Source organism: Urocitellus parryii, chromosome 5 (genome assembly GCF_045843805.1).
Source record: "Urocitellus parryii isolate mUroPar1 chromosome 5, mUroPar1.hap1, whole genome shotgun sequence".
Taxonomy (NCBI): domain Eukaryota; kingdom Metazoa; phylum Chordata; class Mammalia; order Rodentia; family Sciuridae; genus Urocitellus; species Urocitellus parryii.
This window is the reverse complement of record NC_135535.1, coordinates 116602589-116615599: the sequence shown is the minus strand read 5'-3', so window position 1 is coordinate 116615599 and position 13011 is coordinate 116602589. Positions and strand designations below refer to the sequence as shown.

Here is a 13011-nt window from a genome sequence, read left to right as displayed (position 1 = left end):
AGGGGAGCTAGCCATGAATTCTGTATCCAGCAAAATTGTTCATCAAAAATTGGAGAGAAGTAAAGGCATTCCCAGGTAAACAAATGCTGAGGGAGTTGGTTATTAGTAGAACTGCTCTGTAAGAAATGTAAAGGGAGTTCAAGTTGAAATGATAGTTACTAGGTTGTTAACTTTGTACCACCACATAAAAACATATTAAGGAACTCTGTGAAAGGTAAATAGATGAGTATGTTAAATCAAGCATTATAGAAATCTATACATTATAGAAATGTTATAAGTCAACATTTCTATGGGTTTTACAGGGCAAATGAGTAAAAAAAAGAGTACATTTGTGTTAATGCATGTACAGCATATAAAAATAATTTATGACTTGTATTCAAAAGTAAAGTGAGGTGAGCTATATGGGAGTAATGTTTCTTCTATGCAGTTATGGCTTTTATTTGTTTTGAGGTGTTGTAACAAAATACCTCCAAGTAAGTAATTTTGCAAAGAATAGAATTTATTTTCTCATGGTTCTAGTCAAGGCACTGACAGCTTTGGCATCTGGTGAGGGCTACTCTCTGCAGATAGCACCTTATGGGTGCATTCTCTGGAAAGTGTGTCCATACACCTAGTGTATGGATTATACTTTTCTATTTCTTTATATGCCTTTTAGTTTTTTTGTTTGTTTTGTTGTTTTTGTTAACTGGGCATGTTAGATATCATATTTTAGCAGTTCTTGGTACTAATTCCCCCTTCCTTCAGGTCTTGTTATTGTTACTTGGTTATTTGATTAGTAGCTGAGTGGTTTATTTTAGTGAAGTATGTTTCCCTTCTTAGTGTTCAGTCTCTGATAACTGTTCCTCAGAGGGGTGTAGTTTTGGATATGCTCTTAGTCACCCTGAGATCTTAGTGCTTTTTGGGGGGGAGGATATAGAGGATTGAACTCAGAGGTACTCAACCGCTGAGCCACATTCCTAGCCCGACTTTGTGTTTTATTTAGAGACAGGACTCACTGAGTTGTTTAGCACCTCCCTTTTGCTGAGGCTGGCTTTGAACCCGCCATCCTCCTAACTCAGCCACCTGGGCTACTGGGGTTACAGGTGTGTGCCACCATTTCTGCCTATAATGTTTTATTTTATTTATTCTTATTGTTTGTAAATTTAGAAAACATTGTTGGTAGGAATGCATATTGATTTCAGGGCTTTCCTGAAAATTGATTTTCTTTCTTTTTTTTTGTCTCTTTAATTTTATATATATATAAAATATGTTATATATCTAATTTGTTATGTATGACAGCATAATGCAATTCAGTTCATATTACACATATAGAGCACAGTTTTTCATGTCTCTGGTTGTACACAAAGTAGATTCACACCATTTGTTTTCATACATTACTTAGGGTAATGATGTTCATCTCATTCCACCATCTTTCCTACCCCTGTGCCCCCCCCCCCTTCCTCTCCTTTAACCTATCTAAAGTCCATTTCTCCCATGTCCCCGCCCCATCCTCATTATGAGTCAGCATCCTCATGTCAGAGAAAACATTTGACATTTGGTTTTTTGGGATTGGCTAACTTCACTTAGTGTAATTCTCCAACTCCATCCAGGTACCTGCAAATGCCATAATTTTGTTTTCTTTTAATGCTGAGTAATATTCCATTGTGTGTATATACGCCACATTTTCCCTATCCATTCATCTACTTAATAGCCTTTGGGTTGGTTCCACAATAGCTATTGTGAATTGTGTTGCTATAAACATTGATGTGGCTATGCCCCTATAGTGTGGTTTTTTTTTTTTTTTTTTGGTATAAACCAAAGAGTGGGATAGCTGGGTCAAATGGTGGTTCCATTTCTAGTTTTCCAAGGAATCTCCAAAGTGCTTTCCAGATTGGCTGCACCAATTTGCAGTCCTACCAGTGTGCCTTTTCCCCCATATCCTCCCCCAAATTATTGTTGTTGTATTCTTAATGGCTGCCATTCTGACTGGAGTGAGATGAAATCTCAGTAGTTTTTTTTTTTTTTTTGAGAGAGAGAGAATTTTATTTATTTTTTAGTTCTCGGCGGACACAACATCTTTGTTGGTATGTGGTGCTGAGGATCGAACCCGGGTCGCACGCATGCCAGGCGAGTGCGCTACCGCTTGAGCCACATCCCCAGCCCCTGAAATCTCAGTAGTTTTGATTTGCATTTCTCTATTTGCTTGAGATGTTGAACTTTTTTTTTTTTTTTAAGATATTTGTTGATTGACTTTATATCCTCTTAAAGTGTCTGTTTAGTTCCTTGGCCCATTTATTGATTGGGTTGTGTGTGTGTGTGTGTGTGTGTGTGTGTGTGTGTGTGTGAAGATTTTTGAGTGCTTTTATATCCTAGAGATTAATGCTCTATCTGATGTGCATGTGGTAAAAATTTGCTCCCATTCTGTAGGCTCTATTCACCTCACTGATTGTTTCTTTTGCTGAGAAAAAGCTTTTTAGTTTAAATCCATCATTGGAAATTGATTTTCTTATTTATTTATTTAGAATTCTTAAATTCTTTGGGAAAACATTTCATTTACTTTCTTTTTTTTAGATCAAGGGCTACAAAATGATTATAATTAAGTGTGTTATTCTGTTTACATTTTTACAAATGAGCAGCACTTTTCTATATAGCTCCCACTATGAGAAATTTGTGGTTTTATTTCAAGGATTCTTTTAAGAAACTTAATTCTACTTGCTACAATTTAAGAATGAAGATTCTGATTCTGTAGTTTACTTGTGTTATAAACCATCTAACCTTAGGGTTCAGGTTCTTATCTTGAGTCCTCTGCCTAAATCTTAATTTTGTTGACCAGTAGAAAGTACATGAGCTTCGTGAAGTTTCAAAAATGGCTTAGAATAAATCCTGGTGGCTCTTTTTTGTATCCTAACAACCTTGAATAAGTTACTTAACTTTCCATTCTCAGTTTCCACATTTATTAATTAGGCAATAATAATATTTCAGAGGACTATATTTAGGAATTAGATGAGATAGTATCACTGGAAACCTAGGTCAGAGACCTAATTTTGGGGGTTTCCAACAAATCAGGTACAGCTACTTGCCCCCAAAACCAAGTGGAAAAAGTAAGTAGTGGTGCAAAGTAGAAAAGAAGCTTTCATTTGTAGCTAGCTGGGAAATCAAGGGGACCTACATTCTTAGCGCTGTCTTTGGGGCTACTGACAGGAGCTTCCAGATTATATAGACAAGGGGGACCAGAAATATTCATAGTCAAGAAGTCTTGGGCACACTGTTTTGGTTGATCACTTAAGATTGGTGGTGATGGGGTGCTTATTTTAGATAGCTGCAGTTTCCTGGGGGTATTCTTTGGATTCAACACAATATATTATATATGAGACACCATGTTCTTGGAATCCAAGGTGACTGAGAAAAGGAGACCAGATGCAAATTGTAGGCAGAGGTGCCAGTTTTTTTTTTTTTTTCTAAAATACTTCTTTTAGTTGCCTGTTGCATGCTCAAATGAAGAATCTTAGATTCTTGTCACAATACAACATATACATTCTCTGGTACAGTGTTTATCCTAGTTAATAAATGTTAGCTGTCGTTTCTCTTAAAATGGTAGCCCTGAAATAGCTTTGTAAGCTATAACCAATTAAATAAGTATATACCATTAGCATTGTTTCTGTGAGGAAAGATGTGAATGAAAGAACTAAAGAGAGGAGAGGCTGCTCAACAGTAACACAGGTTTATTTGGGACAAATATGAGGTGGGGGCCCACTGGTGACTGAGACCTGTGTTCCATTTACAGGTAGATACAGGGGAGTGATGAATGGAGAGATTTTTACAGTTGTTAGGGGATGGTCAAGAAAAACTTCTTGTTAGGGAGAGGGTCCTTGTGCTGTCACCTTCCTAAGGAACCTGGTGTTCTTCCAGATTTCAGTCCCAGATAACAGTTTCCTTTCTTACGATTATAGAGTATTATTTGAGATTTCTTTGCATAATGGAGTACTGTCTTCTGTCTCTGGTTTAGGTCAGGCTGAGCCAGAGTGACCTTGAGGTGACTCTTGTTCTAAGGTGGTAGGATATGTTTCAAAATGGCATTGCCTCTGTCAGATTCTTCCTAACAATTTCGTCTTCAAAAATGGTCATTAATATAAACTTCTTAGGCTTGCTTAAGCCCCTAAGTAATAGATGCATGCTCAACTTTGGTGATCCTTATAGATTTGTGTTTGTTCTTACCATAAACTTTAGAAAGCCCGTAAAGAAATGCTGCAGTAAACTCAAGTGACTTATAAAACTGACTGTTGGCTAATATTTAATATAATTTCAGTTCTTTTTTTTAAAAGTTTTTTAGTTGTTGACAGACCTTTATTTTATTGATTTATTTATATGCGGTGCTGAGATTCAAAACCCAATGCCTCACATATGCAAGGCAAGTGTTCTACCACTGAGTGAGCCAGTTCCATTTAGAAAGAACTTTTGAATCGCATGGGATTTATGAGTTTGGCATGTATGTTGAGCTCATCTTGTTTTGGTATTTTTAATTGGATTGGCTGTGGTAGTCTCCTAATTTGGATATTCAACAAATTGTCCAAAATAAGCTTGTGTACTGAGTGCCAAGGACTTGAAAAAAGACTTGAACCTCTAAGAAACTAAATTACTGCGGTCCAGTTTAGAGAGAGATTGATTATTTCTGAAAGTGTCTTTGCCACTGAAGAACATTGAAATGTCATCTAGATCAAATATTCATTAAACATTTATATACATAGCACTTTCTGGGAACTAAGATGGAATAAAAGGAGTATGTTCTTGTTTGTCCGTCCTTCCTTCCTTCCTTCCTTCCTTCCTTCCTTCCTTCCTTCCTTCCTTCCTTCCTTCCTTCCTTCCTTCCTTCCTTCCAAGGTAGTCTATTCAGAGGTCACAACAACTAAAAATTGTTGAAATGTCAAACATGAAGCATTTTGAATGTTAAACATTACCAGTAAAAAACCAGGTATGTTGGTATACAGTCAGTATCCCAGGAGGCTGAGTGAGGTAGGAGGATTGCAAGTTCAAAGCCAGCCTGGGCCTTGACTAGTTAGTGAGACCCTGTCTCAAAAATAAAATAAAGAGAGCTAGGGATATCGCTCTGTGGTAGAGGAATTTTTTAGCATGTGCCAGGCCTTGGGTTTAGTCCTCAGCGTTGCATGCATAAATGAATGAATGAATGACTGATATTCAGTTCCCAGCAAATATATAAATAAATACTACATAAATTAAAAGTCCCTGAACTTTGTCTTATTTATTTCATGTAAAATTTGGTGAAATAGAAATAAAAACACCTTATACTAGTATCATTCTGATGTTTTGAGATTGGATATGTAAAACTCAGCTGTAATGTAAAAGCCTACATCTATTCTTTGAACAGTTAGGTATGTTTTTATTTGGAAAAATAAATGACACATGGTAGGAAGAAAATCAGTCATAGCAAGGTGAAAAGTCTTCTCACTCTATAGACTTCACATGTACTTCTTTGCCAAGAACATAGTTTTGAATGCTTTCTAGTCATCTGTGTATAGGTATACTTTATATAGCTAGACATTTTGGTAACATGTAAGTGGGAACACATTAAACATTTTGCATTGTGTCTTGTTTTTTATTTTTTATTTTTTAAAAGATCTTGGTAATCTTTCCTATCAGCAAATAAGATTTTTATACATTCTTTTATTGTTCTTAATGATTGCTGAATTTTTTGTTTTAATGTGTAATATAACTGATATGTTCTACTCAGCACTCACATGTTTATTTTTAAAAATACTTAAGCAAAATTTTTCTCTTTTTAGGATCAACTCTCTATCCTGAAAAAGCCATTCTCCCAAGAAGAAGGGATAGAAAGAAAGACTACTTTGAAAGCAAGGATTGGGTATCCCATGAACGAGCCAGCAGAAAAACGATTGGGGTGCAACAGGACTCCAGAGCCAGATTTAAGGCTCAGAAAAGGGCACCAACTTGATGATACACGGGGAGGCGATAATGACATCCACCAAGGAGATTTGGAACCCATTTTAGAGGCGTCTGTTTATTCTTCCCGTCATAAAACGGTAAGTAAAAGTTGAAATTACACGAACAAAGCAAAAATTTTATGGGGGTGTAGTGGGGAGGGGGAGGGAGGATACTTTAAAAAAAATAGACACACACACAGTGCTATTGCTGGAAAGAGGGAGAGGGAGGGGTATTGATTTGTATTTTTTAATTCACAATAATTTGAAATCTTTTAAATTTAACTCTGGTATTATTTGATTTTATATTTTACTTTTCCACTGACACTTAAAATAATGTTTAATCTGCTTTCTCTTGTTTAAGGGAAGAAGAAATGCTCTTTTGTATTACCATATAACCTTTCTTATTTGATCCATGTTTAGTTATGATGTTATCAGTGATGTTTTTGGAGAAATTTTAATTGTATGCTGAAACAGCTTCTCCAGAAACTGTTTATCTTCAGTTTATACCTTGGGGGTTGGTAGAATTTTGAAAACAGAAGGTAGATTCTAATTTTTCCTTTCACTTCTCAGAGGAAAGACCAGCCTTTTAATCAGCAGCTGCCCTTAGAGAGCAGAGGTATAAATTTTTGTGAAGAACAACATTAGAAAGTCATTACAGACATTTTGCTATGGGTTTTGGAAATGTTGCATTATGTAGTACATGTTTAATGTTGCAGCACTAGTAGTACACTGTTTCTAGACTGTTCTGTGTGCTCGTTAGTAGCTTGTGAATTAATGTTAGTATTACATTAGTTTTTAAAAGTAGGGCCTGGGCCTGTAGCTCAGTGGTAAAGCACTTGCCTTGCATGTGTGAGGCACTGGGTTTAATCCGTAGCACCACATAAAAATAGATAGAGATACTTTGTGTTCATCTACAACTTTAAAAAAAAGTAGAACACAGACTGGGGATGTAGCTCCCTGGGTGAAGCACAGCATATGGGAGGACCTGGGACCCCAGCACTACCAACAACAAAATTGAACAGTAAAAAATAGGATGAAAATATTGAGTGCATATGTAGTAAGTAATGTAATTTAAACTACATGAAAACTACATTAAATTTGATGAAAATTTTTACTTTTTGTAGTTGGATATATGTGTATAAATATGAATGACATGAAATATTTCTCACTGAGTTTTGGTAATGAAAACGTTTTGAAATCTTTGGAATAGCAGCTTCACCATCCTAAAATATATGCTTATTGGTAGCAGTGTTATTGGGTTGAACTACAGAGTCTTGTCCTTTCAAATCTTTTATAATAGTGAAATTTGTTGTTCCTGGTAACACTTTATAAGATAACTTTATAATTTTGGCTAGATTTTTTTAGAATAAAAGATTATGTATGTGCATATCTGTGTGCTTACATACGTATCAGCAGATAGTCTGATTTTTTTCCCCCGTTCCTCTTTGATGGTATTGGAGGTTGAACCAGGGCCTTGCAAACCCTGTACCTCTGAGCTATGCCCCTCCTTCCCCAGTTTTTCCTTTTGGACGTTATTTATTTAATTCTTAATTTTAACTGGATTCAGATTAGAAGCAAAAGCTTTTGTAGAGGACAGACTGTGTCTCTTGGCAATCTGTTCTAGGATTTCTCTGTTTCTTCTTTGATTCTCTTGGCCAAAAGTTTAGCATATTCTGCAGTCATTTTGTAGACTTTTTCTCCAGAACAATATGCCCATGTTGATGTGGTGTAATGAGACACTAATCTTGGTGCTTTGGTTCTGGGTTTTTTATCTTCCTTTTTAAAGGGTTTTCTGACAATGTATTTGTGAGATTGAAAAGTTTGCATGTTCTGCCAGCTCTTTTGGGTCCCAGGTGATGAGGCACAGTAGTATTTGTAAGTCCAGGAATATCTTTTTTTTTTTTTAAACAATGACCAAGTTGAGAATGCTCAGGTTGCCATCCATACTTTTTGCAGTTGATTGCCTACAAGGCACTGTGAAAAGAGAACTCCAGCCCTTTAAAAAAAAAGAGACAGGGTCTTTCTAACTTGTGTAGCAGACTAGCCTTGGACTTGTGATCCTTCTGCTTCATCCTCCCAGTAACTATAATTACAGGTGTGTGCCATTGTGCCTAGCCAGTTTATGGGATTTTAAAAGAAGGTTAAGAGTATGTATAGTATGGGGTTGGGGTTGTGGCTCAGCGGCAGAGTGCTCGCCTAGCACATGCGAGGCACTGGGTTCGATCCTCAGCACCACATAAAATAAATTAAATAAAGGTATTATGTCCAACTACAGCTTAAAAAAATAATATATATAGTAAATACGGCCTTTAAACCAACATTATTTGTTTAAAAAGAAGTTTGACAGATACTGGTGGTAAGAGTTTTCTTCTATACTTGAGACTTTATTTCATGTTACTGTTTTTAGTGTAGCATATTAGCAGTTTAAACTTCCCTAATTAGGCTGAGCAACTTAAGCTTCCCTGAGTTGCTGTGAGGCCTAAGTAGTTACTCTTTAACTAATAAGAGCATTCACTAGGTGTGGGTGAGTAACTGGGATTTATCATTTTTTGTTGTTTTTTCTTTTAATTGTAATTTAAAAAACCACATAACATGACATGTACCTTTAACAGTTTTTAAATATATTATACAGTATTCTTAGTTAGCTATATATTCAGTGCTAAACAGAGGACCTCTAGAACTTTTTTATCTTGCATTATGGAAATTATGTACACCCCTATTGAACAGCAATTTCCCATTTCCCCTTCCCCATGATGACAATCATTTTACTTTGTTTTTATGAATTTTACTATTTTAAATACTTCAGATAGATAAAATCATGCAGTATTTTTCCTTCTGTCATTGGTTTACTACTTAATTTAGCATATAACGTCCACAGGTTTCATTTATGAAGCATAGCATCAGGATTTTCTTCTCTTTTTTTCTCTCTCTATTTATTTTGGTACCAGGTATTAAACCCAGAGGTGCTTGATTTCTGAGCCACATCCTAGCCCTTTTTATTTTTTATTTTGAGTACAGGGTCTTTGTAATTTGCTTAGAGCCTTGCTAAGTTGCTAAGGCTGGCTTTGAACCTGCAATCTTCCTGCCTCAGTCTCCCACACTGCTGGGATTTTAGGCATGCACCACTGTGCCCGCTGGTTTCCTCCTTTTTTAAGGCTGAATAATATTCATTGTATCTATATGCCACATTTTCTTTATGTATTCACCCACTGATAGACGTTTAGGTTGTTTTCATCTCTTTGGTAATGTAAGTAATGGAACAGGGAACATAGGAGTGCATCTCTAAGATGCTGTTTTCAATGTTTTGGAAAAATAAAGGGAGATCCTTGAATCACAGTCATTACATTTTAAAGTTTTAGAGAAACTGCCATACTGATTTCCTTAGCATTTGTACCATATTATCTTGCATAGCTGTTATGCCATTTTATATTCCCACTAGCAGTACAAAAGTTTATGTTTTTTTTCACATCCTCGTGATCATGGCCATCCTAACAGATAGGAGGCCATACTAATATAGAGTAGCTCATGATGGTTTTCATGTATAAGAGTCAAGTTTCATTTTTTTTTCATATGGTTGTACAGTTTCCCCAATATGTATATGTATTTTTGAAGTCACATTCCTTTTCCTGTTGTGTAGTTTTGGCATCCTTGGCAGAGATAATTTGACTCTATATGTGTATGCTTATATCTGGGCTGTCTAGTCTGTCTGTACTATTGGTCTATATGTCTGTCTTTATGCCAGCACCATAACTGTTTTGATGACTGTAACTTTATAATATGTTAAAGCTAGGATATAGAAGGCTTCCACCTTATTTCTTTGCAAAGTTATTGTGGCTGTTTGGGTTTCAAAGTTACTATGGCTTTGTGGTTACATGTGAATTTTAGAAATTTTTTTCCTATAACTCGGATTATCTTAAAGGAAGTTAAAATGTAATAATAATCAGAATAGAGGGTTGATCAAAATATTAAACACAGATTAGAAGACTTAAAATTTGCTTAAAAACAGGCAAATTATTTGATCTCTCTATTTTTTGTTACAAGTAATATGAGAACAATAGATGATCTCTGTATTCCTAACTACAGTAGGATTCTATAATTTTATTAACAATATTAAGAAGATGTCGTCAAGTTTGGGGAGCCGCTCTGAATGACCACACCTTCCAGTCCTGATGTATGAGGTATATTTCGTAGTGACTTGAGTGTTGTCCCAGCTTTGATAGCAAGCTGTGGTTCTAGAAGTAAGTGTCACCTGGTGGGGTTGAGTTGAACTCTCCAATTCCTTTGTAATCCTACCCCTTGCCTCATTTGAATGGCTTCTCCCCAATAAAAGGGTTTATTTAGCATGTGCTTCTCGCTCCTCTTTCCATGGACCCCCGAGGTCAGAGGAGCCTTCACAGGACCCAAAGTAAAAGGTATTTCTATGTTTCTATGTGATTATTTCGTGCTAGCCCAGTTCACCTGGATTGACCTTAAGTGTTTCGAATGTGCATTTTGAACTATTGTGAAATATGCTTATATTGAAGTTAAAAATACCAGTGTTGATGAAGAAAATAATTCCTCTGGTAACTTCTAGAGATACTGAATAGTAAAGGATGTAAGTGGGCTAAGAGGAAAGGAGGGAATTTATATGGGGCCTTTCAAGCAACAGGAACAATGTGTGCAAAGTCCTGAGTCTAAAATGAGTTTGCTATTCTTGAGGACTGTGGGGAAAGGAGAGAGGGAGTGTAGTGTTAGTCAATTAAAAAAAAAAAAAAAGAATAGGAAAGAACTCTTGTAGGTGATAATATGGAAAAATGGTGTTGGAAGCTATTGGAAAGTTTTAAGCAAGGAAACGATGACAACTTATGTAGATTTTGAAAAGTTTCACTCTTTAGCACCTGTGTAGAAAACTTAGAAGTGAGTTAAGCGATTACTATAGAAATTTATGAAGAAAAAAAAAAAACTTGATAGCTTATTTGGGGCCCATGATGATAGTGGAGTTGTCAAGAAGTAGATAAATTTGAGCTATGGTTTGAAGGTTGAGTTGAAAGGATTTGCTGTTAGATGGGATGAAATAGATTTAAGGAGGAGACCTGGTGTAATGTGAATAACTGAATTGATGGGGATATGATACCATATTCTGAAAGTGAAAAAACTAGAGGATGAGTTTGGAATTGAAGGTTTAGGTTGGTGGATCAAGAGTTTGCTTTTGGCTATATTAAATATGATCCATCTTAGTGGATTTGTTATGGTTAGTTGAGTATGAGTTTGGAATTCCATAGGGGTTTGTGTTGGAGATAATATTGAGGAAGTAGCAGTATATAAATAATATTTAAAATTATTAACATAGTTTAGGTTGCTCAAAAGGAAGAGAGTGAAGATAGGAAAAGATGAGAGTTCCTGGGACCCAGCCTGAAGAATACCATTTAACATTTGAGGTCGTAAGACAGTGCAGCCAGTGAGAAGAGGAAAGTATAAAATGAAAAAAACCAAGAGAGTGTTTCTAGAAGGAGAGGAGGCAGGAATGAGTCGGTTATTGTTAGTCCTGCTAGAAAGATCAAGGATGACTACAATAGAAAAGTTAGCATTGGAGGGCTGGGGTTGTGGCTCAGCGGTAGAGCCCTCGCCTTGCACATTCAAGACCCTGGGTTTGATTCTCAGCATCACATAAAAATAAATAAGTGAAATAAAAGTATTGTGTCCAACTACAACTTAAATAAATATTTTTTTAAAAGTTAGCATTGGTTCTGGCAACATGGTGTTCATTGTGAACTTGAGAACCATTTTAGTGGAGAAGTGGGAACATAAGGCACACTTTGGAATAGGCCTTTATTTTTGGTTTATTTTCTTCTTAAATAAATACATTTTCCAATTCACATTTGATAGCAAATGTGTAGATGTAGGTATTGTTTTTTAAGATATTTTTGGACCATAAAAGGAATGTTCTTTAAGACTGTTTTATTTTTTAGCCAAGATGTTGTGGCACATGCCTGTAATGTGAGGGATTCAAGAGGTTGAGAAAGGAGGATTGCAAGTTGGAGGCCAGTCTCAGCAACTTAGCAAGACTGTGTCTCCAAAAAAAAGATAAATAAATAAAAAGGGCTGGGGATATAACTTGAGGCAGTGCACCTCTGGGTTCAATCTCTAGTAAGGGGAGAGCAGGTGGGCTGGGAGAGAAGTGGAAGATACCAAAGTGTTCTACATTTTAACACTCTGTTTCGGATATTTCCTGGATTCTGTCAACTTGTATTTGGAATCCATGCTATTCTTACTTTGTACTTGGTATTTTAAATATCACAATGTGGATTATGAATTGTAAAACAACTTTTCAGTAAAAATACTGAGGATAGTAATTTTTTTATTCTAATAATGTTTGTAATTGTATATTCATGTTGAATGGAAAAAAGCAGAGGAAAATATTTTACATGCTTGCAATTTATAAATTCATATACCCTGAAATTTAGAGTTACATAAACATTTAATGTCAGTGTGCCAGAAAAACTTATTTATTCCTATATTAGTCAGCTTTTACTGCAGAAACTAAACACTCAGAGGTTAGTGATTTAGGGCACTAAGTACACATTTCATGAAGGCTACTGTCAAGCATGACTGTTCTAGATTGCTAGTCTGCTGAGGTCAGCTCCACATTTTCTCATGTGAGACATGATAGATTGCAAATTCCTATAGACCAAGTCAGATCACCCATTTGCGTTTAGAGTTTCTGCTCATATGTGGCATATGTTTATCTATTAATATTCTATTGGACAAAGCAGTTAAGTGGTCAGGTTCAAAGGTGGGGAATATTCCTCTGTGGAGAGAAGTATATTACATTGCTACAGTACTTCTATTACTAAAAAAGTTTAAGAATTCTAGATATACAACGTGCTCTCTCTATATTCCTCATGCTATATGTGAGAACCATAATATGTGAGGACCATATTATAAAATCTGTCACAGTTTTCCATTCCAGGATCTTTATACAGGTTAGGTTATTGTACTTAGAGTATTAATTAATTCTCAGTGATGAATCTGATAGATTGTTTTTTATTTTCTTAAAAAATTTTTTTTTAGTTATACATGGACACAATATCTTTAT

General features: G+C 35.7%; 1 protein-coding gene across 3 annotated transcripts in view; it reads left to right on the top strand.

Annotated features, from left to right (window-relative positions):
* The window catches only part of Adipor2 (adiponectin receptor 2), a 103339-nt gene that overhangs the window by 58990 nt on the left and 31338 nt on the right, over positions 1-13011 (top strand). For all 3 annotated transcript variants that reach the window (XM_077798302.1, XM_077798300.1, XM_077798301.1), the window contains exon 2: positions 5778-6035. In XM_077798302.1, coding sequence (XP_077654428.1) covers positions 5865-6035 — 171 coding nt within the window. In that variant the 5' untranslated portion in view covers positions 5778-5864. The remainder of the gene's footprint in view (positions 1-5777; positions 6036-13011) is intronic.